At 45.0% G+C, this 25909-nt stretch overlaps 2 protein-coding genes across 2 annotated transcripts; both read left to right on the forward strand.

Annotated features, from left to right (window-relative positions):
• The first annotated feature begins 4691 nt into the window (after window positions 1–4691).
• Window positions 4692–9693, forward strand: pwwp2a (PWWP domain containing 2A). Its single transcript, XM_083987335.1, is given in 3 exon segments — window positions 4692–6023; window positions 6343–7534; window positions 7536–9693. Coding segments are annotated over 3 exon segments (2928 nt in total). The 5' UTR covers window positions 4692–5085; the 3' UTR covers window positions 8334–9693.
• A 3206-nt stretch (window positions 9694–12899) lies between these two features.
• Window positions 12900–24858, forward strand: slc23a1 (solute carrier family 23 member 1). The gene is made up of 14 exons (XM_083987338.1): window positions 12900–12947; window positions 15994–16173; window positions 16308–16465; window positions 16677–16765; window positions 17768–17835; window positions 18542–18723; window positions 18814–18934; window positions 19143–19299; window positions 20413–20560; window positions 20647–20752; window positions 20877–21006; window positions 23009–23152; window positions 23232–23327; window positions 24460–24858. Exons 1-14 carry the CDS (start codon window positions 12930–12932, stop codon window positions 24714–24716), a joined length of 1854 nt encoding a protein of 617 aa, XP_083843464.1. The 5' UTR covers window positions 12900–12929; the 3' UTR covers window positions 24717–24858.
• Window positions 24859–25909: the final 1051 nt, after the last annotated feature.

Raw genomic sequence — 25909 nt, forward strand, 5'->3', positions numbered from 1 at the left:
ATGAAAAAAAAAAATCTGCTGTGAGTTGTGTGCGTAATGCGCACAGGTGCATTATGGGACCGAGGGTTTAAATGGGGAAGTAACGTGGGGTTGTGCCAGTTCCCCTTATCATTATTGTAAGGGTAAGTGTTACAACCTAATCCTACACCTAGTAGAGTGTATTGTCACTTTTTGTCAAAGCAAAACAGGCTCAGGAGGTCAGAGACTGACATTAACATTGGTATGCAGAAGCCTTAAAGAAAGTGGAAGGGGCAGGGGTCCAGTCAATGTTAGGAGAATACCTGTGGGCGGGTCTTTGTTTCATCATCTATCATGTTGATTTTTTTTTTTATATACAATAGTTTGCATCCTTCATTTGAATGCAAGACCACAACAAAGAAAACATTATCCAGGACTTTGAGATATAACCTGATTTTTGATGTGTTGGAGTATATACTGTATGTCTGTACAAAGATAGATCTGATTGATCAGGACCTTTGCTAAAAACCCAGTAAAAAGTTTGTGAGTATGATTTATCCCTTGAGTGTTTCAGAGTAGAAATGTGGAGTTCTCAGGGGAAAATAAATTTAGTTAATTTTTGGAATCCTAAGCCTCTAATCCTGGTTATGAGGAAATAAGATCAAGTCCCCTGTTATGTGGCTTGGTGATTTTAATGCCCATAATCCACTGTGAGAAAGTCATAAGAGATGCAAATAGTTACTGAGGAATTAAAGCAGAAGTAAGCGATATATTTGTGTTAATATAAGTCTTAAATAGTTATATCTTCCGACAGCAATCACTTACATAGAGTGTTTGGACCGAAACACGGGTCTGTCAGTCCCTCTGCTCTGCTCTGAGCCGAGGAGAAAACTTTTCTCGTATCCTACAATTTTTATCCAATGAGGAGAGAGAACGGCATGCAGGGCTGTGTGTGCAGCCAAGGGATGCGCGTGAATGTGGTGACGTAGGGACGAGGACTGTTATGGTGCGTTCAAGGAAACTCGTAACTCGTGTTTTTCCGACCTGTGAAGTCGTACCAGTTCGATCTGGTACGACTTCACGGGTCTGAAGTTACGAGTGGCCGTTATAGTGACTTTCACAGGTAAAACAGATCGGAAAAACACGAGTGGGTTGCCTGGAATGCTACAAAATCGTAAGTTGTGACTTGAAGCTGTAATTTACGGTTTCAAAAGCCTGCCTGGAACGCAGCATTAGCCAAAACGACCGGATCGCTTACTTCTGCTTTAAGTAACAGTACCACATCGCTGAAAATGCCATCTTGATTTAACTTGTGTCTAAAGTCAGTTTGGGAGGACCTTCATTATGGATCCTGGTACTAAGTTTAAAGATTTGATTTTGTTCGAGGTAAATGGGTTGAGTTTCAGGTTGATAAAGGAGAAGGTTTGTGAGAAATCAATAATTGCGGTCTGGATCTGTTGATGAGTATAATGATCATTTAACGTGTTTGATAAGGCAGTGAGGATGAGAAAGCAAGCATTACAACACATCACGTAAAAACCTCAGGAAAATGTTATTTATTATAAATGGTGTAGGGCAACAGCAAGGGAAACTATCAACGATGGTGAAAAGAAAAGCTGGAGGTGATTTTGTGGCACTCTGGGTCAGTCAGACAAGTTTGGTCCCAAATTTATAAAGTATATGAGAAAGTGGTGAGATCAATAATACCAGCGCTGAGTGCTGGATGTGCTGACAGGCAGTAAAAAAAATAAAGAACAAGAAAGTATGTGTGTTAAGGTTTTTCAGGGGTTCGTGACTCCATATCTCTCAGATATGGAGTTTGAGGATGAAGGGGGGAGTTAAGCAAGAAAGATGGAATGATGCTAGTGAGGAAAGTCATTTTTACAATGTGTTCTGATGCCTACAAGCAGGGGCAAATACCACTCCACACCAAGAAAAGATTACAGTTAGATGATATTGCTTTGGAAGAAATTGGCAAATGACCAACAAAATGGAAACATGCTGTTGTGATTCCAGTTAGAAACCAGCAAAAGATCCATCCTGTCCATAGCATGTACATCTGTCTTGTGGAAATCATGGAGTGAATGGTTCATAGACTAGTTTCTTTTTTAATTTATTAATGATTTTTTTGAAAAAGCATTCAGTTAAAGGAAGGTGTGCTAACTGAACTCTATGATAATAACTAAAGTCAGTCAGTTGGAGAAGATTTCTCTAAAACTGTCAACATTGGAAATGGGTTTTCCCCATGGGTGAGTCATCGGTCCTGTCCTTTTCAATATAATGATTAAATATAGGCTATATTGATGAAAGTCCCTCAAAGCTCTACTTGCAGATGATGGTGCAAACAGGAAGAGAGCGAAATTGGTCAGTCTCAGAAGGCTTTGGATCAGATTGTTCACTGGGGTTTTAAGGATTTCCCTGTCTAAAAGTAAACTTATGACAGAAAAAATGAGGGGGATGGGGAGTGCTGCAGAGGCCAAAGGAAAAAAGGTGAAAAAAAATGTTTAGAATAGCTCAAGGTGCTCTTCAAGGGAAAATGAGTGACAATAAACTGAGGAAAAAAACGGCAGAGATTTTTTAATAATAAATAAAAAAGGACCCAACGCATTTCAACGCTGTCTTCATCAGAGGTGTGAAGCACAAGGTACACAGGTGGGTGTATTTAACCAATCATGTGACATCATGTGACAATCATGTGACAGTGGATTTTCTTGAAGGGACCACTTTACCCTACCATTGTAAATACAAAAACACATAGAAATACACACACTGCATGGAAAAAAATGTGCATTAAAAGACTATGGTTGGCCAACCACTAAAGTGAATGAGTTTCTTAAAGTACCATCGAAGGGAAAGAAGACCATCTTGGAAGAACACGAATAAAATTACATTCTATGAATAATCTTACAAAGTGCCATCAATGGGAGAATTTCAGATACCATCAAAGGGAAATCCTTGAATACCCACAGGGGGAAATATTAAGGTACCATTAAAGAAAGAAAATATAAAATTTTATTAAACTTATGACATTTGGATAAAAAGGAAAATTCAACATTTCTTTGTGTAATTGTTCTATAGAAAGGGTTGAGGTTTTTGAATTCCTGAATGTGGACGGATGAAAGACTTCCATGGAAATGTCATACAGATACTTTGTAAATGTGAAAAAGTGATTGGTGTCCTTCATAGTTTGTCAGGAAGTGACTGGGAGGTGAGAGAGACACTCTGATTATGAGCTATGATAAGGTCAAACTGTGCTTTTAGCTCTGCAGTCAGTGTAGGTTTTGGAGGAGTCAAGGGCCTGTTGCCTGTCCTGAGATTTGATGCTGTTTATTTAGGATCCATGTGTGTATATTTTTCGTGGGCAGTTGGACACTCAGGAGTTGAGGAGAATGATATCATTGATACAATCAAAAAACATGCATGGAGTGCTGCATGGGTATCAGTTGTCTTTGTCTCTTGTCTCTACCTCTGGTGCTCTTCAGTGTGACGATCCAAATACTAGATGGTAGCGGCACTGAGGCACTCAGAGTAGGAAGGTGATTTTAAAAAGCCTTTATTGCATGCTTTTTAAAATCACCTTACTGTGTTAAGAGACGCCATTGATTTGAAAGGGAAAAGTGAATTCTTTATCATTTGTAAAGAACAGGAACATCAGTGCACTGAGGAGCAGAGGGGCAGGCATTATTTCTCTCTTCATCTTCTGTAAAAATAATAATAATAAGAGGATTAATCTGTGCAAAGAGGTGATGTTGTCCCAATCGGACTGAGACTGTGACAAATTAGTCTTGCTGAATGAAAATTCTTCGGGAAAAATCCAGATAAACTGTGAAACATGTTGTGATCACATGAAATAAATGTGAAAGGCCGCAGTTAAGAGAATTGTCATATTTTAGTTTGTCTTTTTCTTCTTCTTGTGAGTCCATTTCTGGAACAGAACAGTCAACCTGTTGGGAGAGCTCATAAAGTATCTTCATTCTGCTGGACGGTAGCAGTGATGTGAAAAAATATGATAATGGATAATTATCTTATGCCGGGGGAGGGCAGCATCAGGCTCTTTGTGTACAGCCTGCTGAACCTTATCAGAAGAAGAACAAGCTCTATCTTTGTTTTCATGTAGGACAAAAAGTTGAACCTTTGATTTGAAAGGTTGGCTAACGATCAGTCTATTCAAATATTCATAGTTACCTAATTGTGTTAACACATTCTATGCCCACGGTGCTGTTATTCTGAAGGTCACAGAAAGGGCTTTTGTGGAGTTGTTTACAAACAACTTTCATCAATTTTTTTGAACTAAACTTATTTTTTTTGGTTTGACTCAAGCAAATACAGAATATTAAAGGGACAACGAGGAGTTTTGGAAAAGCGAAGCGTTTTCACACTACATTTATGAGCCTCCGCGCGCACCGTACATTTCTTTGACCGGGCGCAAGACGGACTCATGTTTTCATTCATCAATAATTAAAGTCAGAGGTTCAAAGAGGTTCACATACCACCGTAGTTCCGACCATAAACGGCGATGCGGCTGCGTTATTCTCATGATTCGCAACGAAGGAAACGCTGGTCGGCTCGACCAGCACTTCCGCCACCACTAATAATAACAAAATAACGATAGAGACAGAACGATATATTTATCGAAAATGGGCCCATTAACAAGTGTGGGTAGCGGAGATTCATCCACATTAACGTGAGACTTTTTTATAACCGAATAGAAACTCCTCGTTGTCCCTTTAATATTTATATTCTAGATTATTGATAACATGTTGTTTTAATCTGATCAAGAGGATTTTTTTTTCATATGAATTTTGATGTTAGTGGAGATCAGATTTTTAGTCATGACGTCTCTTTTCATCCGACTACAGTTTTATTCATCACATGGTGATCGATCACATAAATAATCAGCTGTTCACTGGTCTTTACTGCTTTTGTTTTTGTTCCTTGTAAAAGGAAACGCCCCCTGGCGGCGGTCTGACGCTTCACAGCCTCTGACAGAATCAGCCACTCAGAGACCACGCATTGCCCTATTGAGTTTGACTGACGGCCACCGGGGCCAATGGCAGCGCGCCTGAGCAGCTGGCAGCGTCGCGGGGAGGAGGGGCGAGGCGCTGCTCGGCAGCATAGCGGAAGAAAATGGCGGCCGTGGCTGCAGAGCCAGGAGCTGCGGCGGTTCCGACAACAAAACCAACCGCGGCGACGGACGACCAGGCCCCGCCAGAACCGGGTCCTGGCGGCCCGGGACTCACAGCGGCTCCGCTCGAGTCCAACGGGCCGCGGGAGTCCGGCACGGCCGTGGAGCTGCTCGTCCCCCGGGTGGAGGATGGTGAGGACGGGGAGGAGCGCCGCCATGTCAGGCCGGAGCTGGAGCCTACGGCGGGAAAAGCTCTCTGTGAAAACGTCGTTAACGACGACCTGGTCAGCAACTTCCCAGTGGACCGGATCGGCATGGACCGGTTTTCGCCCGTACTCCTGGGAGAGCCGGAGGGCGGCGGGAACGTGTACCGCAGCATCCTGCCGGACCCGGACCCGCAGCCCTCCGCCGTCTTCCTGCACTCCTTCCCGGCTCCGCCGCCGGTCACCGAGGCCGGACTGTCTCTGGCCGAACCGGCAGAACCCACTACTAACGAGACCACGGACCGGGCGGAGCCAGCGGGCTGCGACCGGGGCTACACGCTCTTGGTCCAACCTGAACTAAGGCCCGGGCCCGCGGAGGACGCCATGTTGGACGATAACGCAGATCCTCTGTCGGTCCCAGTCAGCCTGGCCAGCCTGGACCCGGAGACCGGCTGTACTAACAGCTCCTTAGGGGCCGAGGAGCGGGACTCGTCTCCGCCGGGGCGCTCTCCGAAGAGGAGGCTGATGACGGACACTGTGAAGCAGGAGGAGTCCTCCTGCTCCGAACCCGGACCTCAGCTCAGTCTTGGTGGTCCTCCTCTCGCCTCTTTCCAGGATCTGAACCCCGGGTCCGAGGTCCGGGTCTCCCTGGATCACGTCATAGATGACGCGCTGGTGGTGTCCTTCCGGCTGGGGGAGAAGGTCTTCTCCGGGGTTCTGATGGACGTGTCCAAGAGGTAATGTTGATGTGTCCACATGTCAGAGGATCATCCTCCACACACACTGTTGATGTTGTCTGATGTTTTTGTCGTCACACTGATCCATAAACAGAAGAGTAAAAGTCTATTAATCATTAGTTCTCTACCTCATTCAGACATATGGTTGTTTTTATGAAATAAATTCTAACAGTAGAGCAGAGTGAAGACACAACAGACACCTGATCATCAGCTCAGACACGTCAGCTGTGCTTCGATGTCAATGGTACTCATCCTCTGTCTGTGTGTTTGTGTTTATGTGTGTGTGTGTGCGTGTGTGTGTGTGTGTGTGTGTGTGCAGGTTTGGACCCTACGGTATCCCCATCACCGTGTTTCCCAGACGAGAAGATCGAAGTCCACCTCAGATGTCGCTACACTCAGAGCCCGTAACCGACGACAACCCCTCAACGAAGCAGGAGGAGGTGGCCGTCGGCGCCCCGCCCCCTCTTCCTCCTCCTCCTCCTCCTCCTCCTCCTCAGCCCTGGACCTCCAAACCGCCGCCGCTGTTCCAGGAGGGGGCGGCGTACCCCCCTCCTCTGTTCATCAGGGACACGTACAACCAGGCCTTACCTCAGCCGCCGCCGCGCAAGATCAAACGGCCCAAAAGGCGCTACCGCTGCGAGGAGCCCACCTCCATCATGAACGCCATCAAGCTCCGCCCCCGCCAGGTGCTCTGCGACAAGTGCAAAGGCGTGGTGGCGTCAGGCGCGCAGAGGGAGGTGCGGCGGGGCCACGTGGACCTACGGGGCGAGGAGGCGTCTCGCCGGCGGAAGCAGACGGAGGGACCGATCTCGGCCGAGGTGAAGAGGCTGCGGAGCGACGACCGGGGAGGACGGCCCGCCGCCGACCGCCGCTCCGCGCCGGGGATTTGCGTTTCATCTTCATCCTCCTCCTCCTCCTCCCGACGCGTCCTGAGGGGCGTGGCTTCGTCTTCGTCCTCGTCGTCGTCCTCGTCCAGTCGCATGCGTCTGAAGCTGAACTCCAAGAAGAGTCTGGCCAAAGGTCCGGCCGCCGGCGACCGCTCTAAAGCGCGGCAGGTTCTCAAGACACTGGCTCGGAGCTCGCAGCCGCAGCAGCAGCCGCCACCGCCGCCGCGCCGGCCCAAAGAGCACAACCAGGACCAGAGTCAGTCCCAGATCCAGGACCGCACCAAGGCCGTCACCCGGGCAACCACCCTGCAGAACCACAACCAGAAGGTTCACTTCACCCGCCGCCTGCAGCACCTCGCCGGCGCCGGCGGCGTCTCCTCCAGCTCCCACACCTCGCTGCCGCCCAGAATGCGCCTCAAACCCCAAAGGTATCGTACCGACGACAGCCAGACCCCCCAGACCCCCCCGTCCCCCTCCCCCTCCTCCCCCCCCACCCCGCCCAAACAGATCACAGCTCGCTCATCGCCTCCCAAACCCGCTTTAAGTCCCGCCCCCACATTGGACCTGCTCCCACCCAAATCCCCCCCACAGCCCTCAGCCGCGGTGCCCGCCCCCCCCTCGGTGCCCGCCCCCCCCCTCTCCTGCACTCAGCGTCGCTATGGAGACACAGGTCCACTCTGCAGCGGAGGAGGAGGCGGGGTCGGACCAGGAAGGAGGTGGAGGTGAAGAGCAGGTAGTGGAGCCCCCTCCGCCCCCCCCCTCCTCCTCTTCCTCCTCTTCCTCTTCCTCCTCCCTGGACTTGTCCCACTCAGAGTGTAGCTCCACAAAGACGTTTGACCCCCCTCCCTCCCTCTCCCCTCCCCACGCCCCCGCCTCCTCCTCCTCGCCGGTGCCTCGCTGCTCCCCCTCCTTCCCCCCCGCGCCCCCGCCCCTCAGACCCGACGGCAAGGAGCTGGAGGCGGGCGACGAGGAGGAGGAGGGGGAAGAGGAAGGAGCCGAGATGAAGATGAGGCGCCGCAAGTCTTCCACGTCCTCCTCCTCGTCCTCGTCGTCTTCCTCCGTCTTCTCCAAGTCGGTGTCCAAGTGCTCGCTCCCCGACGGCCGCACCGTGTGCGTGGGCGACATCGTGTGGGCCAAGATCTACGGCTTCCCCTGGTGGCCGGCGCGCGTGCTGGGCATCACGGTGGCGCGGCGCGGCGACACGGGGCTGGCGGTGCGGCAGGAGGCGCGCGTGTCCTGGTTCGGCTCCCCCACCACCTCCTTCCTGCCGCTCGGCCAGCTGTCGCCCTTCCTCGAGACCTTCCAGTCCCGCTTCGACCGGAAGAGGAAGGGGCCGTACCGCCGCGCCATCGCCGAGGCCGCCAGCGCCGCCAAGCAGCTGACGCCCGAAGTGCGAGCGCTGCTCACGCAGTTCGAGACGTAGCGTCGGCCGCCGCCGCCGAGCCCCGCGCCCGCGCCCCCCCCCCCCACACACCCACCTGTCAGAGACTGATGCAGACCGGTGGACTATGTTTGTGGCTCTGTTGTGTCTGTATGCGGTGGGGGGGCGGGGCTTCTGTCAGCAGTCAGTGTGTTGGCGAGGGGCCGTTCAGGGAGCTCCTCAGTTTTGGGGGTCAGTCGTTTCCACTGGCCGTTGAGTTCTGGCATCAAGTCCCCGATGATGTCACAGTGATGTCAGCGTTCATCCGTTCCCCATGAGCGACATCACTGGAACTGTGATACTGATTGGCTGACAGACCAGTGATCAGGAAGCAGCAAACACTAACCGGACGTTCTCCTCTCCACACCTCCTTTTTTCCCGTGACGTCAGATCTAAACTTTTGTTTGGGTTTGAAACCAAAGTTTAGATCTGACCCGTTTTTGTTGAGTTGTTCAGTCCAACACGACGTTTTGGTCGAGTTGCGTAGCCCGACGTTCTTTGTTCCTTGTCGGCCCCGGTAACGGAGGGGCGGTGTGAAATGGTGTGTCACTTCCTTTTTTTGGAGTCCCTCTGGGTTCTACCGGGGAACGTCTCAGAACTTTTACTTTCCGTTCACTAAGAAATCAAGATGAAAACTGTGAAACACAAAGTGTCCAAACTGAGGCCGGAGGTCTGAGTCAGAGCGCCGTAGCCATCCTCACGTTGTCAGCTGTTCTCTGACCCATCGCCTATCAGACGTATTGATACCTCCTCAGGGTGTTTGATCAGGGTGATGTTCTGCTGCTGTCTCACTCTGACGGTTCTTTAAATCCGAGGTGGTTTATGCAGACGACGCTCTGTGCTCTGACCTCCTGGCCTCAGTTTACCAACAGACAGACAGACAGACGGACAGGTAGGACACACTGACTGTTAGACAGGACAGCTGCTGCTCTGATGATGATGATAATGACAAATGATGATGATGATGAAGGTGGATTTTCCCTCTCTGCTGTTTGTAGTTTCAGCTGTCAGACTCTTTTTACCGTCTGTTTGCAGATCAGAGATTCTGAACTAAGACTGTTTGGACAATAAAACGGAACAAAAGAATCAAGTCAAAATAAAGAATCGTCTGAGTCGACCTGTGTTCATGTTTTTTCTCATGTTTTAAATCTACTAATAAACTGTCAAAACTTCTCTTTGAATCGTCGTCGTCATTTAAACTCCTCTCCTGTGATGGACTTACTGTAGGAATCACACCGGTGCCTTGCTCAGCAGCACGCTGGCAGCAAACCTCATGCTCAGATTTTCTCACCTGCAAACAGATGTTTGGTAAATGGGTCAGTCAGAGTTGATGTTACCTGAAATATCAGCAACAAAATAAAATACTTGCAAGTTGAGGACATTTTAGTCACGTCTGGAATCACAATGATCCCTTTCAATAAACGCAGCCGCAGGTTTTCATCCAATCACGTGACATGTTGCTGGTTTCAGGTGAAACACCTCTGATAACCAGAGTGGGAAAATACCAGCACGATAAGTCAGGTTAGACCGAGAGTCACTTTAATGGGTTGTCTGGAAACATGTGATATGAAGTGTGGGTAAAGGTGAGTTTGACAGTTAAAAAACAAGATGAATGTTTTCATGAGGAACACAGATGGAATGGAGCACATGTCACACACACGGTCATATATGTAGAAATGAAAAACATATGAACAGGAAGTGAAAAGAGCAGAGAAACAGAAACATCGGGTTAGATTGTGTCATTCTGACTGAGTGATTTGTACAAACATTTTATTTCCAGAATCCCGGGATGAATAGGAGCTGCTGGTGGTTGATCATGTGACTCATTAGAATATAGATCAGGCATTCAGTTCACTTAGGTCAGTGGTTCTCAACGTGGGGTCCGGGGACCCCCAAGGGTCCTTGAGAGGGTTCAAGGGGGTCCCCAACTTTTTCTTGAAATTTTACCACTTGTTCTAGATAAAAAAAAAATAAAAAAAAACTTGTTTTCTTTTTTGAGAAATATAACCACTTTTCTTCTAGAATTTATTTTACTTAAAAAAAGTAACTTATTTTTTTTTACGATAAATGTTACCACTTTTTTTCGAGAAAATTTTTACTTTTTAAAAAAAAAAATTACTAATTTTTTTTTCCTCCTAGAAAAGTGAAAATGTTTTACCACTTTTTCCAGAAATGTCTCTATAATATTTCAAATCTAATTTGTGTCTATTCAGGGTCCTTGATGTAAAAAAGTTTGAGAACCACTGACCGAGGTATCAGGAGACATCTGGTAGACATGATGTGAACAGTGATGATGTGAACATACATCCGTATGAATCTGTTGATGGTGGATCATGTGACTGACTGTTGATGACATCATCTCTCTCTCTCTGCAGTACTACTCTGAAGAGCTGCTGACGCTGAGAGTCCTGTGCTGTGGATGGTGAAGAGGCTGTTGGGTGAAGTCCGATCGCAGATGATCAATCTCATGGACATAAATAATCAATAATCAATGATTATTTAACTGAAAAGTTTATATTTATAAAAATAAGGAAATATATTGATCAATTTGATCTGATCAGTGTTTCCATGGATACCAGGTTCATAGCGGTGACGACCATTTTATTTTGCGTCCTCCAATCAACAATCAGATCATAAGCAATCAGTGATCAATCAGCTTGTAGGTGGACTGTTTAGTTTTTATCTTGCTCATTTGCAGGCGAGCTCTGGTCTCCATGGAAACAGGGAAACAACCGATGTCACTCACTTGACAACCAAGAGATTTTGCAAGCATTTCCACTGCACCTGAATGCACCATCTGCCCTTTAAAAACCAGAGCCGAGGCTCCGCCCCAACTGTCGGCCTAGCTTAGCACAAAGACTGGAAACAGATGGGAATTGTTAGCCTAGCTTAGCACAACGACTGAAAACAAATGGGAATTGTTAGCCTAGCTTAGCACAAAGTGTGACCAACAGGAGTCATTGCTCTTGATCAGGTGCAGAAACAACTGTTGTTCAGCTGACTGTTCACACCGGCCAATAGTGTGTTCTGGTCCCTCCCCTGATGGGCGTGGCTAACCATGCTAAGCTATGATCTGTAGAGTAGGCTACGTTGTAACCATGGTTCTCTGAGTGAAGAGACTATCTTCACCTAGCTACATGTTCCCTGTAGGAATATGTAGCTTGGTGCAGAGTATCAGTATGATAGAGAACTGACCTCTGGTCAGGAGAGACCACGGAGGAGTTTAAACTCTTTGTACACGTTTGTGGATGAACAGCTGTGATGTGTCACTAAGGTTTTCTCAGATGACAGGGTGAACAACGTCTCATTAAAACGATGGATATTCACAGATAGACATTTCTTAAATTAGTTCTGTGTTTAAAGTGACAGAATAAACAAAACTTAAGACTCAACATTGTAAAAGAAAAAAAAAGATTAAATATCTCGTTTCAGTAGCCTACCAATGATTGTCGATTTGACGTTTATGAAAAAGACAACCACAACGAAACAAACCAAAAAATGAAACAAAACATCAAACTTTCTCATCTAGATTCTCAGTAGTTCTTAAGTACCGGTCAGGGATCAATCAATAAACCCAGTAATAATCGATAACGTGATGATTCTTCACCAGGTCCTACAGATTCTTGGGGCTGATGTGACTGGTGGTTCACATGTGGAGTTAGGCTGCGCTTCACCCTTCTGTTGTCTTGACAACCGTCACACTAACATCTGTCAATGAGAAAGAACAGCTTTGATGGGAATTCAGCTTCATCAAAATCTTGTAGGCTATGTGAGCATAGAGAGAAACCAGTTGACACTAGACCAAGACCAGCTGATTCTAGACTACTGACACAGTTGGTTCTAGACTGGAACCAGCTGAGTGTAGACTGAGACACTGGAGTGATGATAGAACCAAACAAGATTTACACCCGGTCTTGTTACATTTCTGTTTGAACATCTGAGAATCCGGATCACTTGATCTGATCTTACCTGGTTTCTGGAGATTAGTTAAAGCTTTGACTTGTCACATGTTTTTATTTCTGAAAATAATGCAAATATGTGATTATAAAAACTGAGAAATTATTATCTTTATTGTTATTATCATTATTATTGTAATTTTGTGTACAAACAGATGATAAATGCAATAAACAAGCTGCATGTTTGAAAACGGTTGTTTTAGCCTATTTATTAACCAGTGATAAGAAATGATCAGAATTATGTATGAGAAGTTTTATCTGTTTTAAACAAGTTGAAGAAAATAACAGGAAGAGTCGAGTACTGCATCACACATCAGTCGGTAGATAAAACAGTGTTTAGAAACACACGTTCTCTGTTGGCAGGTGCACAGCTGATAAAACAGGTTTGTTAGTGGACCTCATTGGTAATCAATAATCATTAATCACTGATCATAAAACTTATTTCGGAGAAAGTGACTCACCTGAACAGGTGAGAAATTCCTGTCACGTTTCTAAGTGTGTGTGTGTGAGTGAGAGAGAGAGAGAGAGAGAGATGTGTGGTTAATAATCTGTTCACTGTGGACTTTCGCCTCAAACTCACTCTCTCACTCTCTCTTTGGTTTTCGGTGCTTCATCAACTTCAAGTGCGACAGTTGCAGGTGAAATGGAAGACGGCCATAAGGTAAACTGATCATCCATTATTGATCCATTATTGTCTCTAAAACAGTCAGTCAACAGGTGATGAGCATGTGAACTGTAGGACAGGTGGACAAGTGATGGAGTGGTGGACTGGACTCTGCAGTAGAACAGGTGATGAACAGGTGGACAGTTGATGAACTAATAGGACAAGTTGTGAATAGGTGGTCTGTAGGACAGGTGGACAGGTCATGGACAGGTGGTCTGTAGGACAGGTGGACAGGTCATGGACAGGTGGAATGTGGAATAGGTGCACAAGTGATAACAGGTGGAATGTGGGGAAGGGGAACATGTGATGAACAGTGAATTGTAGGTCAGGGTGAACATGTGATGAACAGTACAGTGTTGTATCGAGCAATGGCATCATGGAATGCACTGCCAGAACACATTACCAAAGAAAAAACAAAACGAGGCTTTAAGAGGCTATTGAAATGTCACCTAACAGCCCAGAGGTAGAAAGAGCACATGTTAAAGACACACGAAGAGTGCATAGGCGTACACATATAAATACATACACATACATACTCACAGATGTTGATGATTTAGATTGTTATTAGGCTACTGTCTCATTTTATTTATTTATTTTTTCAAGTTGATGAATTAGATTATTATTTCTGTTTCATTTTATTTCTACCTGATATCACTATTGTTATCATATCTCATCATATCTCTAATTAGCTGCTAATGGGGATCCAATTAAAATAAACAAATAAACAGTAAATTGTAGGTCAGGGGAACATGTGATGAACAGTAAATTGTAGGTCAGGGTGAACATGTGATGAACAGTAAATTGTAGGTCAGGGTGAACATGTGATGAACATGTGATGAACAGGTGGACTGTTTCACACATCTCCAGGTGTCTCATACCTGAAGGGCCTTAAAACCCTGTCCACAGATTAAAACTGATTTAACCATTTAAAACCCAGAAACCTCCTGGTGTCAGAACTTCATTTAAAGGGATAGTAGCATATTTAATGTGGAGTTGTATGATCTACAAATAGCCCCTAAGTAGGCTACTTTAATTGCAGTAGAAGACTCTCCAAATAAAAACTGCGTTTTTCCTGCACTTTGAGGGGCTGGAAAAAATTATCTTATATATATATAGATAATATATAGTGAACAATGGAACTGTGTTTTTTTTTTTTTTCAGGTAAAACCTCTTTTAGGCCACGAAAATAGGCCGTTTCTTTGGGTCTGTTCACAACAATGTATGTTGTAAATCTCTGGGCAGGGCTATGGGCTGGCGTTGCTAACGGGAGGAGTGCAGAGAGTCTTCTACTGCAATTAAAGTACTTAGGGACTATTTGTAGATCATACAACCCCACTTTAAAAAAATGCTACTATCCCTTTAAACTCTGGTGAAAAAAACACATACACACAGGGGACAAATTCAAGTGTGTGATGAACCAGGACTAACTTTGGTCCTGGTTCTCCCTCGGGTCAGGGTCTCTGAGGGTATGGTCTGGTCAACATGTTCTTCAGTTTAATCATTAATTAAAATTTCACAAAATGACCAGTGATCGGTTAATGTTCTATGTTTTCTGGGTTCTATGTTCTATGTTCCCCGCTTATCCAAAAAAGGCAGCAAATAGCAGTAGCATTAACTCATTTAGTGCCAACAACGGGTTTCGACAAGTTTTTTTTAAAAGCCCAGCGTGCCAAAAATGAGTTTAGATGAGTTTTTTTTTTTTTCACTGTTTATGCTAGAGGGCGCCCTTCCCCACCCTGTGACAAATTTTGGTGTTACTATGATGAAAGGAAGCCATGTGATCATGCATCACATGTATGGATGTATTGATCACGTGACCACAACAAATTCGTCCCACTGCTGCGGGATTAAACTGTAGCAGCCAACTCTCGGTACACTGGCCATGAATGGACCGAACCATGAAGGGACGGCCAGAAGCCCCCTGATCATACCATCATGTAACCATAGCAAACAAGTGTCTCATCAAACCTATGAACCCTTTGTTTTCTTGTAATCAATGTCTTAGGTATTCACGATATCAAAACAAACAGATAATCGGTCACAGTGACTTGTGTCACTGTGACCCTTATCAAAGGTGACACTGCATTTTTTCCTTTGATCCATCATCCCACCAATAAAAAAAAAAGATTAGCCTATTTAGGTCATTTGAGAGAGAGACAATCAGACAGACACAGAGACAGAGAGAATCATCAGTCATCCCATCGGCAAAATAAATTTAAAGGGTAAAAAGAGAGTTCTGCTTGAAAATGTCTCCCTCACTTTAAACCTGTTTTTCACAGAATTATCCTCCCAGAATGCTGAATTTGGAGAAAACATGCCGTATTCAAATGAGGATAACTAAAAAGTGGAACATGCTACGAACTCACCTTTTTCCCTGGTGAAAGCAGAGAGTCTGCCCTTTCATTTGAGATATTCTGTGTCATTTTAGTCATAGCACAACATATTCTGTGGCTGTTTGAAAAGTAGTTGAAATCCTCAAAAGTGCTGGTACTTGCTGTACATTAAGTTTTCATGGTCTTGTCTGTGAGAACTCCCTAACTGTTCGTTCACACCAAAAGCTTCCAAAGCGTCAAAACGCCAGAAGTCAATTCATTTTCAATGAGAGCCCAGCGACACTGAGCGACCAAAGTGTCATCTGGCGTCACTGCGCTTCCAAAGCGTCCAAAGCATCACCAGGCGAAAAGTTGAGCCTTGGTTAACTTTAGGATAATCAGCTGTCACCTGTCAGAATAGAGACGTCCTTCGGCTCCCCAATGACCAGCGTGATCGAACTTTGATGTCAGTCACATGACAAGCGACCAAAAATATTTGAAATTTGAAAATATTTTGGAAGCTGTCTTATCTGAAGCCCACCCTCAAGCGCTTTTGGTGTGAACGCACAGTAAGGTGTTCACCCCCTGAGGTGTTCACTCCCTGAGGTGTTCACTCCCTGAGATGCACAAGAGCATGAGGCCACGTGACATTCTCATGAACCAGTTTCAGACCTGTTCAGACCTTTGTTGTTATAATGTGACTGAATGTAACAGTGTACCTGTATTAACAGGTGTGTGTGTCCAATCAGAGTCCTGAAAGAAGGATTCAAAAGGTAGACGTCACTGACCTGCCAATGGGAGAAGACAAAAAAGCTACACGGCCAATGGAAGTGAAGGGGGCGGGGTCAGACATGATTTATACCATTGAAGATGTTCCACCGTGGTACCTGTGTATTTTACTGGGACTTCAGGTAAGGCTTGTATACTGGTTCATAGGTTTACACTCGTTAATTCTGTGTTTGTGATTGTTAACATTAACATTGGATGGTGGGTAGACTGGGAAGTTTGGTCTTGACCTTCTGTAACTTCTCTACTGTGTCCGCAGCATTACCTGACATGTTTCAGTGGGACTGTAGCCGTACCCTTTCTGCTGGCCGAGGCCATGTGTGTGGGCCGAGACCAGAACACCGTCAGTCAACTGATAGGAACCATCTTCACCACGGTGGGAGTCACAACCCTAATCCAGACCACGGTGGGGGTCAGGTGAGTGTGGGGTCAGTCAGCCCTGGTTTGTTGTGTCTCTGGTTTGATGATTAAATGATGTGGTCATTTGCATAGAGAGCAGGAAGTGAACAGGCAGGTCTGACTCTGTGTGTGTGTGTGTGTGTGTGTGTGTGTGTGTGTGTGTGTGTGTGTGTGTGTGTGTGTGTGTGTGTGTGTGTGTGTGTGTGTGTGTGTGTGTGTGTGTGTGTAGACTTCCTCTCTTTCAGGCCAGTGCGTTTGCTTTCCTGATTCCTGCTCAAGCAATCCTTGGTCTGGACCGCTGGAAGTGTCCCAGTGAGGGTGAGACAGTCACCGACATGAACATTTTTTCCGAAAAAATTTAAGTCTATATTTGGTCTATATTTTAAGCTGTCAGAGCACAGGCAGAGCAGTGAGCTGAGACACTGGGAGCTTCTGCTACAAACAAGCTTAAAATATAGACTTATTAAATTTTTTTTGGAACAATTTTTCATGTCGGGGCTTCAATACAAGAGGGACATTACAGACGAGCAGTATGGAGGTATTTGGATGTTTTTTGGTGTGTCTTTTTGGACGAAGAAAAGTGAGCACCGTTCACAACCATTATATGGACAAATACTATATGCCAGACCCGGCTCTGCCTGTTGTTTCTATACTGAATATCCTGCGATTGTACACGGAAGTGATGTTTTAGAATGTGATGACGTAGCCACTAGCCATTCCCATAGTCATAGCAGTATACCTTTAATTGTTGGTGCAAGCTGTTTTTAGATCGGCGGGGCAGAGATGCAAGCTGCTCAGCTAACGCCACGCAGGCATATGGTATTTTAGGCTTTCCCTCATCAAACTCATCAAATACACAATCCAACAACTCCACAACGCTCTGGTGGACAAGTTGTGACCTGCACATTCACCACGCTATGAGATAATAACACAACGCTACCACACAGAGTTGTTTTAAAGGGAAATGCGTAATGGAACATTCTGCTGGGCGGAGTGATTTCAAAAGCAAGTAGTTCTGAGAATTTGCTTCATGTGTCGTAATGTTACATAATTATACGTTATTATTTCATAGCGTGGTGAATGTGCAGGTCACAACTTGTCCTCCAGTGTTTTGGAGTTGTTGGATTGTGTATTTAGTTCGATGAGGAAAATGTGGAAATACTGAGCAGCTGGCGTCTCTACCCCATTGATCTAAAAACAGCTTGCACCGACAATTAAAAGTAATGAACCTACCGCTAAGACTATAGGGATTATGGCAATAGGCAAATTTGCCAAAATGTTGAAATATCCCTTTAATGTGTTTGTATTTTTTCTCTGCAGAGGAGATTTATGGCAATTGGAGTCTTCCTCTGAACACCTCACATATCTGGCAACCCCGAATTAGAGAGGTACGTGATTCTCATTGTCTTATTGTGGGTCCAGGTGGGTCCAGGTGAGTCCAGGTGAGTCCAGATCAGAAGAAGAGGATCAAACAGAAACTCAGGAGGTGGAAGGAGGTGTTTGTAAGCATGCTCGGTCTGGTGAAAGTAAATCCAGCCCGAGCATGTGTAATTATATGTTTTCTTTTTCAATTAATCATGTCAATCACAACTATAGATATATATTTTTATATTTCAACGAACCATGTCAGCCACATCTGTATAGATATATTTTTATAATTCAACGAATCATGTCAAGGACAACTGTATAGATTTATATTTTTATATTTCAATGAATCATGTTAATCGCAGCTATATAGATTATATATATATATATTTTTACAATCCAAAGAATCATGTCCAACCCTGTAACTATGTAAATGTACTTTTCTGTTATCTACTGGTCCTCCGTCTTTATGGACTTTTTATGTTAATTGTTGTATTGTTTTGGGGACTACGGATGTAATTTAGCACATGTGTATTTACTGTGGTACTCTAGCGCTCACTGTTCATTAATACGCATTGTCCCGACTAAATAAATAAATAAACAAACAAACAAGTTGGGCTTAGTCTAGAGACAATGTAGTCTCAGTGAACTGGTTCTCCCTGGAGGACTGAGGGTCTGGACAGACTCAGCCTGCTCAGTGTCTGTCCCACTGTGTGTTGTGTGTCTCAGATCCAAGGTGCCATCATCATGTCCAGCGTGGTGGAGCTTGTGGTGGGGCTGTGTGGCTTGCCAGGATTGCTGCTGGAGTACATCGGCCCCCTCACCATCACCCCGACCGTCTCACTGATCGGCCTGTCTGTCTTCACCATGGCCGGAGACAGAGCCGGGTCTCACTGGGGCGTGTCAGCACTGTGAGACACTGTCTGTGTGTGTGTGTGTCTGTTCTTCTGACAGAGAGAACAGACAGACAGCTACATCTCTCTCTCCCTCTGTCTCCTCAGGTGTATTTTTCTCATTGTGCTGTTTGCTCAGTATCTGAGAGCCACATCACTTCCTGTTCCTGTTTACAGCCGGAAGAAAGGACTGAGGTCCACCAGAGTCCAAGTCTTCAAGATGTTTCCTGTAAACACACACACACACACACACACACACACACACACACACACACACACACACACACACACACACACACACACACACACATACACACACAAACACACACACACACACACACACACACACACACACACACACACACACACACACACACACACACACACACACACACACTGTTTACAGAAACAGGTGCTGATGATGTCATGCTTCACAGATTATCCTCGCCATCATGTTGGTCTGGCTCGTCTGTTACGTCCTCACCCTGACTGACCTTTTGCCAAGCGACCCCGGTCGCTATGGACACAGAGCTCGGACCGATGCTCGAGGTGACATCATGACTTCATCTCCCTGGTTCAGAGTTCCCTACCCCTGTAAGTCAGCCAATCAGAGCCCTTGCTTGTTGAGTGTTTAGCTTACAGTTTCCAGTGTTTCCAACGCTAATGTCGGCTAACATTAGCTTATAGCCAAAAGACTCATAGTACTATGAGTTAAAGGGATGGTTCAGCTTTTTTGAAGTGGCAAGGCAAGGCAATTTTATTTGTATAGCCCGTTTTTACAAACAGTTTGTCTCAAAGGGCTTTACATGGCATCGTAACAACATCCTCTGTCCTTAGACCCTCACATCGACTGAGGAAAAACTCCATGGAAACCCTTTTAACAGGGAAAAACAGGAGAAACCTCAGGGTGAGCAACAGAGGAGGGATCCCTCACCCAGGACGGACAGACGTGCAATAGATGTTGTTACAGACAAGAAAACAGTTTACAAGTGGGGTTGTATGAGCTACAAATGCCCATTAAGTATACACTGCAAAAACCCAAAATCTTACCAAGAATATTTGTCTCGTTTCTAGTCAAAATGTCATTTCTAGTCAAAACAAATCTAATTCTACTTAAAATAAGACTCATCACATTAAAACGTAGCTTGTTTTTAGACACTTTTTACATCTTTCAAGCATATTTTACTTGAAATAAGTAGAAAAATGTGATAGTGGATCAAGTTTTTCTTTTTTATTACAAGCACAAAAAACTTGCTTTCACTGGCAGATTTTTATTTCAATTGAAAATTAGTTTGAAACAAGTGAAAATGATCTGAAAACAAGTTCATTTTTAGGTGTTGAGTCTTCTTTTAAGTGGAAAGAGATTTGACTAGAAATGAGACATTTTGACAAGAAATAAGACAAATATTCTCGGAAAGATTTTGAGTTTTTGCAGTGTGACATCTACGGTAGAAAGGTATCCCCCTCCCCACTGAGAAACACCGGTACACTACACTGTTGTGAATGAGGGACCATTAGCTGCATCTAGTGTACTTAATGGGCATTTGTAGCTCATACAACCCCACTTCAAAAAAACTGAACTATCCCTTTAACGTGAGCCTACATTAGCTCACACTGACACACAAAGCAACGCTTAAATTTTACATTTAGACAATGCTAGCTGTTTAGCTAAACATGCTCATCCAACATGTCTTTGACTTCTGATAGGTCAGTGGGGGTTGCCAGTGGTTACAGTTGCTGGGGTGCTAGGGATGTTAAGTGCCACCATGGCAGGAATTGTGGAATCGATTGGAGATTATTATGCCTGTGCTCGTCTGTCTGGAGCCCCGCCCCCTCCTGTCCACGCCATCAACAGGTGAGACAGGAAGTAAACAGGAAGAAGAGTCATTGATGTGTTAGAGCAGACACACACACACAGCAACTGCTGTTTGTGCGTTTCAGGGGGATCTTCATCGAGGGCTTCTGTTGCATCATCGCTGGTCTCTTAGGAACAGGAAACGGCTCCACTTCCTCCAGTCCCAATATAGGTGTTCTCGGTATCACCAAGGTAACTCAGCCAACAGGTAACCGAGGTAACTGGTCCTGCACCTACTGGTTCCTGGCCAGAGGTGACTGAGTTGTGGGTTGTTTGCTGACGGTGTGGACGTTTGGTTCTCTGACCCTGTGAACAGGTCGGCAGCAGGCGGGTGGTGCAGTACGGCGCTGGGATCATGTTCCTGTTGGGATTGGTCGGGAAGTTCACAGCTCTGTTCGCCTCGCTGCCAGACCCCATCCTCGGAGGGATGTTCTGCACGCTGTTTGGTGAGTGTCGCACATCACAATAAACCAGATGTGTCACTCAAATAGTGTCAGCCACTTAAAGGACAATTCCAGGCAAATTCAACCTGGGGCTCTAGTTTCCTGATATTTTAGGTCTAAAAGAAGGAATCTGAAGGTTTTCTTTTTAAAGGGATAGTTCACCCAAAATTCAAATTTCACTCATTATCTACTCACCCTCATGTCAACTAAGAGCTGTGAGAATTTTCAGAGTCCTCTGTTCCTTCTCTGAGTTACGGGGGGGGTCCACGCAGCAGTATTTGTCCATATAATGGTTGTCAATGGATACCAACTTTCTTCGTCCAAAAAGACACACCAAAAAACATCCAAATACCTCCATACTGCTCGTCTGTAATGTCCCTCTTGTTTGAAGCCCCGACATGAGAAATTGTTCTGAAAAAAATTAAATAAGTCTGTATTTTAAGCTTGTTTGTATTGCATTGACAACCATTATATGGACAAATACTGCTGCGTGGACCCCCCCGTAACTCAGAGAAGGAACGGAGGACTTCTCACAGCTCTTAGTCGACATGAGGGTGAGTAGATAATGAGTGAAATTTGAATTTTGGGTGAACTATCCCTTTAATATCTCCTGTTATGCAGTAGTTCTGTCTGTCTCTGCATCACCACAGCACAGTATAATGGGAGTGGACCCATCTTACCTGTTTAGGCTGTTTACATCCCACAAAACCACTTTTTTTTCACAGACAGTGTCAGATGGCTTCACGCCTACGATCCACTGGCGTCAATGCGATTTCTTGCCGGACGCGACACCTCCAAAAAAACGGACGCTTCGGTAGGCGGGAACACAGATCGGCGAGTTAACGGACAGTGGACAAGCAGACCCCCGCCCCCCCCGAGCTGTTCTCTATCTCGCTCCCCATTGGACAGTGACCCTGCGTCGGACGGATTCATTTGCATAAAGTTGAGTTGCGGTCAACTTTTGGACGCGCCGCAACTGCTCGAACGGACGCGCCGCCTACCCAGAATGCTTTGCGGGCGCGTCATTAACGGTTTGACGCGTCCCATAGAAAATGAACAGGCAGCCGCGTCGCGGCGGACGAAACGAACGCCAGTGGATCCCAGGCGTCAAACAGAGGGGTTTTTTTCTCTTTACGAAAGCCGACATGTTTGTAAACAGAGCTGTAATACAAAGTCTCGCGCGAGAGTCTTTCGGATTTCGGACATGTTAAAAGAAATAAAACATAATACAGAAATGGACAGACTAACAAATACTTTGCAAAGACAAGATATGAACAAAAAAATAATTGAAATTGAAAATTGAAAATAAAGATAATTTGATTTTTTTTTTTCATATCCGAAAAGGAGTGGGAAGAAGTAAAACTTATTTACTCCCACCCCTTATTCATAAATTATCTATCAAGTTATCTAGTCATTATAGTCTATACTACAATAAATTAAATTAGTTATTTAACTGGATTTATTCTAATATATATTTAGATTTATTCAAACATATGATTACTAATCTTTATCTCTCTATATAGTCATATACGTATAAAGACAAACACATTCATATGCATTCATGTCCACTTGCTTGACGAAAACAAACCCCTTGGTGTCTGTTTGAATACATCTGGCGTTGTCTGTGGAATTTGCCCAGAATTGTCCTTTAAGTACAATCAGGTGAAGATTTAATCTCACACAAATGAAAAGGAGGTAAAGTCAGTGGGTTTGTTCATTGCAGTTCAAAGTTCTTGTTTGAATATTTGCAACTACCACCAAGAAGGGGGGGTGGGGGGGGGCTCTGCAGACAGTCACCACACAGTAGAAGCCTGTAGTGATTAAGCAGGATTTCAAGTCTATATTCAGTTTTTTTTTAGAAAAATCCTGAAGACCTCACCTTTAACATCAACTATACATAGATTATTTGTGTACATTTATAAAACCCTGTCTTAAATAATGGCTGAAAATATAAACTGTGAAATTCACATAACTGCATTTACATCTTCACATTATGGTCTGTCAGGTATGATCACGGCTGTGGGTCTGTCCAACCTGCAGCTGGTGGATTTGAACTCATCTAGAAATCTGTTCGTTCTTGGCTTTTCCGTTTTCTTTGGTATGACGCTGCCGACATACCTGGACTCACACCCCAACTCCATCCAAACAGGTGAGGCCCGGCCGGCTCTAGTCCACATAGACCTGCAGGACATGGATCACACACATCTGACCACTCTTTGTTTGTTCAGGTGTTGAAGAACTGGATCAGATCCTCACCGTACTTCTGTCCACCGAGATGTTCGTTGGAGGTTTTATAGCTTTTTGTCTCGACAACACAGTGCCTGGTAATACACACACACACACACACACACACACACACACACACACGCACATATGCACTCGGTCAGCTGAGGTTAGATCAACACTTTAGATTTTAGATTGGGCCCAGAACATCCAAGCTCGTCCGTAGACTGTATCTATCTATGTTCTTGATCCCAATTTAAAGCCAACATTTTAAAGGGATAGTTCAACAATTTGGCAAATAATCCCTACAGTCATAGCAGAAGTTTGGTTACCTTTAGTTGTCGGTGCAAACTGTTTTTAGAACGGCGGAGCAGAGCCGTGAGCTGCTCAGAGCTACACTACGGAGGCTAATGGGATTTCTTGGTTTCCCTCATCAAACTCATCAAATACACAATCCAACAACTCCACAACGCTCTGGTGGACAAGTTGTGACCTGCACATTCACCACGCTATGAGATAATAACACAACGTTACGAGACAAAGTTTCAGAGAGCACTGATGCGCGTTGCCTTCAGGGACAGTTTTTCATCAAGCAGTCTCTGTATTTCCCTCTAAAACAACTCTGTGTGGTAACGTTGTGTTATTATCTCATAGCGTGGTGAATGTGCAGGTCACAACTTGTCCACCAGAGCGTTGTGGAGTTGTTGGATTGTGTATTTGATGAGTTTGATGAGGGAAACCAAGAAATCCCATTAGCCTCCGTAGCGTAGCTCTGAGCAGCTCACAGCTCTGCTCCGCCGTTCTAAAAATAGCTTGCACCTACAAATAAAGTTAACGAACCTACTGCTATGACTATAGGGATTATGGCAATGGACCAATTTGTCAAAATGTTGAACTATCCCTTTAAATAGGATGTGTGTTAAAGTTGTAAACTCCAGCTCCAAGTTGTTTGACTGATGGACTGTTGGTGCAGATTATATGTGACTTGTTGGAACCTTCTGATGCATTGATCACAGTTGCCGTGGTTTAAATCACGCTGTTCTTACACAAAATGTTTCTGATAATCAGAACAGTGAACTCCACATGACATCTATGGTCTGACCTGGGTCCTGGGGGAGGGTGAAGGTCCTGGCTTCTGGTCTGGACTCAGGCCTGGGCAGAGAATCTAGCCTCTGGAACAGAGGAGGGAGTGATGGACAGAATAAAAGATGTTTTCTCCTCTTCTGTTTTCAGGGACCCGAAAGGAGCGAGGTTTGATCGAGTGGAATGCTCCCTCAGTCACCTCCTCCTCCTCCACTTATGAGTTTCCTGTGGGGATGGGCGTGGTCAGGCGGACTCGCTGGCTCCGACGGTTTCCCATCAGCCCCTCCTTCAGAGGTTTCAGGGCATCTGATGATCGCACGCCGACACCTGAGAAGGAGGAGGGGCAAGAAAGAGAGGGAGAGGCACAGGAAGCTGCTGACGGCGACCTGACCAGCACCAAGGTGTGACTGTGATGTCATCAGTCAGCTGACTGAACCAATCAGCAGGAGCTTCTTCTGTCCAAGGGCATTCCATCCAATCCAATCTGCCGTATCAGCAGGTGATCAACGGATGTCGATCGATCAGCAGATAACCATCAGTCGGTTGATGTTAACCGGAGGATCGATACCGTTACCAGGCAACGGTGTCCCGTGAACAGAGGCGGGTTTTTTTTAAAATCACTTTTGTTTATAACATCAAAAATGTTTTATTTATTGTGTGTGTGAGAAAATTATTTAATCATAGTGTTTAATCATTCAGTTTGATCAACAGTCACAATGGGCTTATTCCCCCCCCCCCCCCCACACACACACACACACACACACACACCCATCCCCACCCACAACTGTAGTGTAGTAATGACTGTTTTAATATTAAAGTAGAAATTAAAAAGCATAAATAACTCACACCTCGTGAATGCCCACAGATGTTCACAGATGCTTACAGTTGTATTAGCTCCATCTTATTATTATTTAGTTATATTATTGTAACATTCTTTTTGTAATATTTTAGTGTTCAGATATGAGAATCAGAAGTGTTGAGATTTTTTGTCTTGAACAATTAAGCAGCTGTCAAAATGATCTCTGCCTGGTTTTCTGTTGTTGAACTAATGATTATTAAATGATGAATGCTCTGATCAGTTTAGATCTTAAATGATGACACAGTGTTGGGGCTGACGGGCCCTCATGACAATACATCTGAACAGTCAGAATCATACATTTGTCAATATTATGTCACATATACATAATAAAGGTCATGACTGTCTGTGTTTAAAGTGAATTTCATATCAGCACGTTTTATTTTGAAAACTCTGAATAAAACATTTTTTTATACAATATGAACTTAAAGATGGATACTGCTGTGCCCCTGAGCAACTGTGTGAGAACTACTCTACGACCTCAAAGTGACACGTGTGCCAGTACAAATCAATATCCAATCAGTGACCAACAAACAGAAAAACTTCAAACGTGGTGAGGGTAAGAGCTCGGCCCGGGGATCTGTCTCCTCCTCACCACCACGGTCCAGTACAACAGTCAGTTCTGACGCTGTCCGTCATTCCTGTCCCACAGGCAGGGCCGTTGTATAGAGGAGAAAGGTGATGATAATTCTAGGGGCCCAGCGCCCAGTAGGGCCCATAAAAAACCCCAGTAGTCTAATCTTT

The sequence above is a fragment of the Trachurus trachurus genome, assembly GCF_905171665.1.
Source record: "Trachurus trachurus genome assembly, chromosome: 14".
NCBI classification, from domain to species: domain Eukaryota; kingdom Metazoa; phylum Chordata; class Actinopteri; order Carangiformes; family Carangidae; genus Trachurus; species Trachurus trachurus.

Excerpts from the sequence above, each read along its gene's own strand:
- slc23a1 (XM_083987338.1), top strand. Across the intron at positions 20,561-20,646 it reads CCTGTCCACGCCATCAACAG|GGGGATCTTCATCGAGGGCT; the intron begins GTGAGACAGGAA and ends TGTGCGTTTCAG. Across the intron at positions 20,753-20,876 it reads GTGTTCTCGGTATCACCAAG|GTCGGCAGCAGGCGGGTGGT; the intron begins GTAACTCAGCCA and ends CCCTGTGAACAG.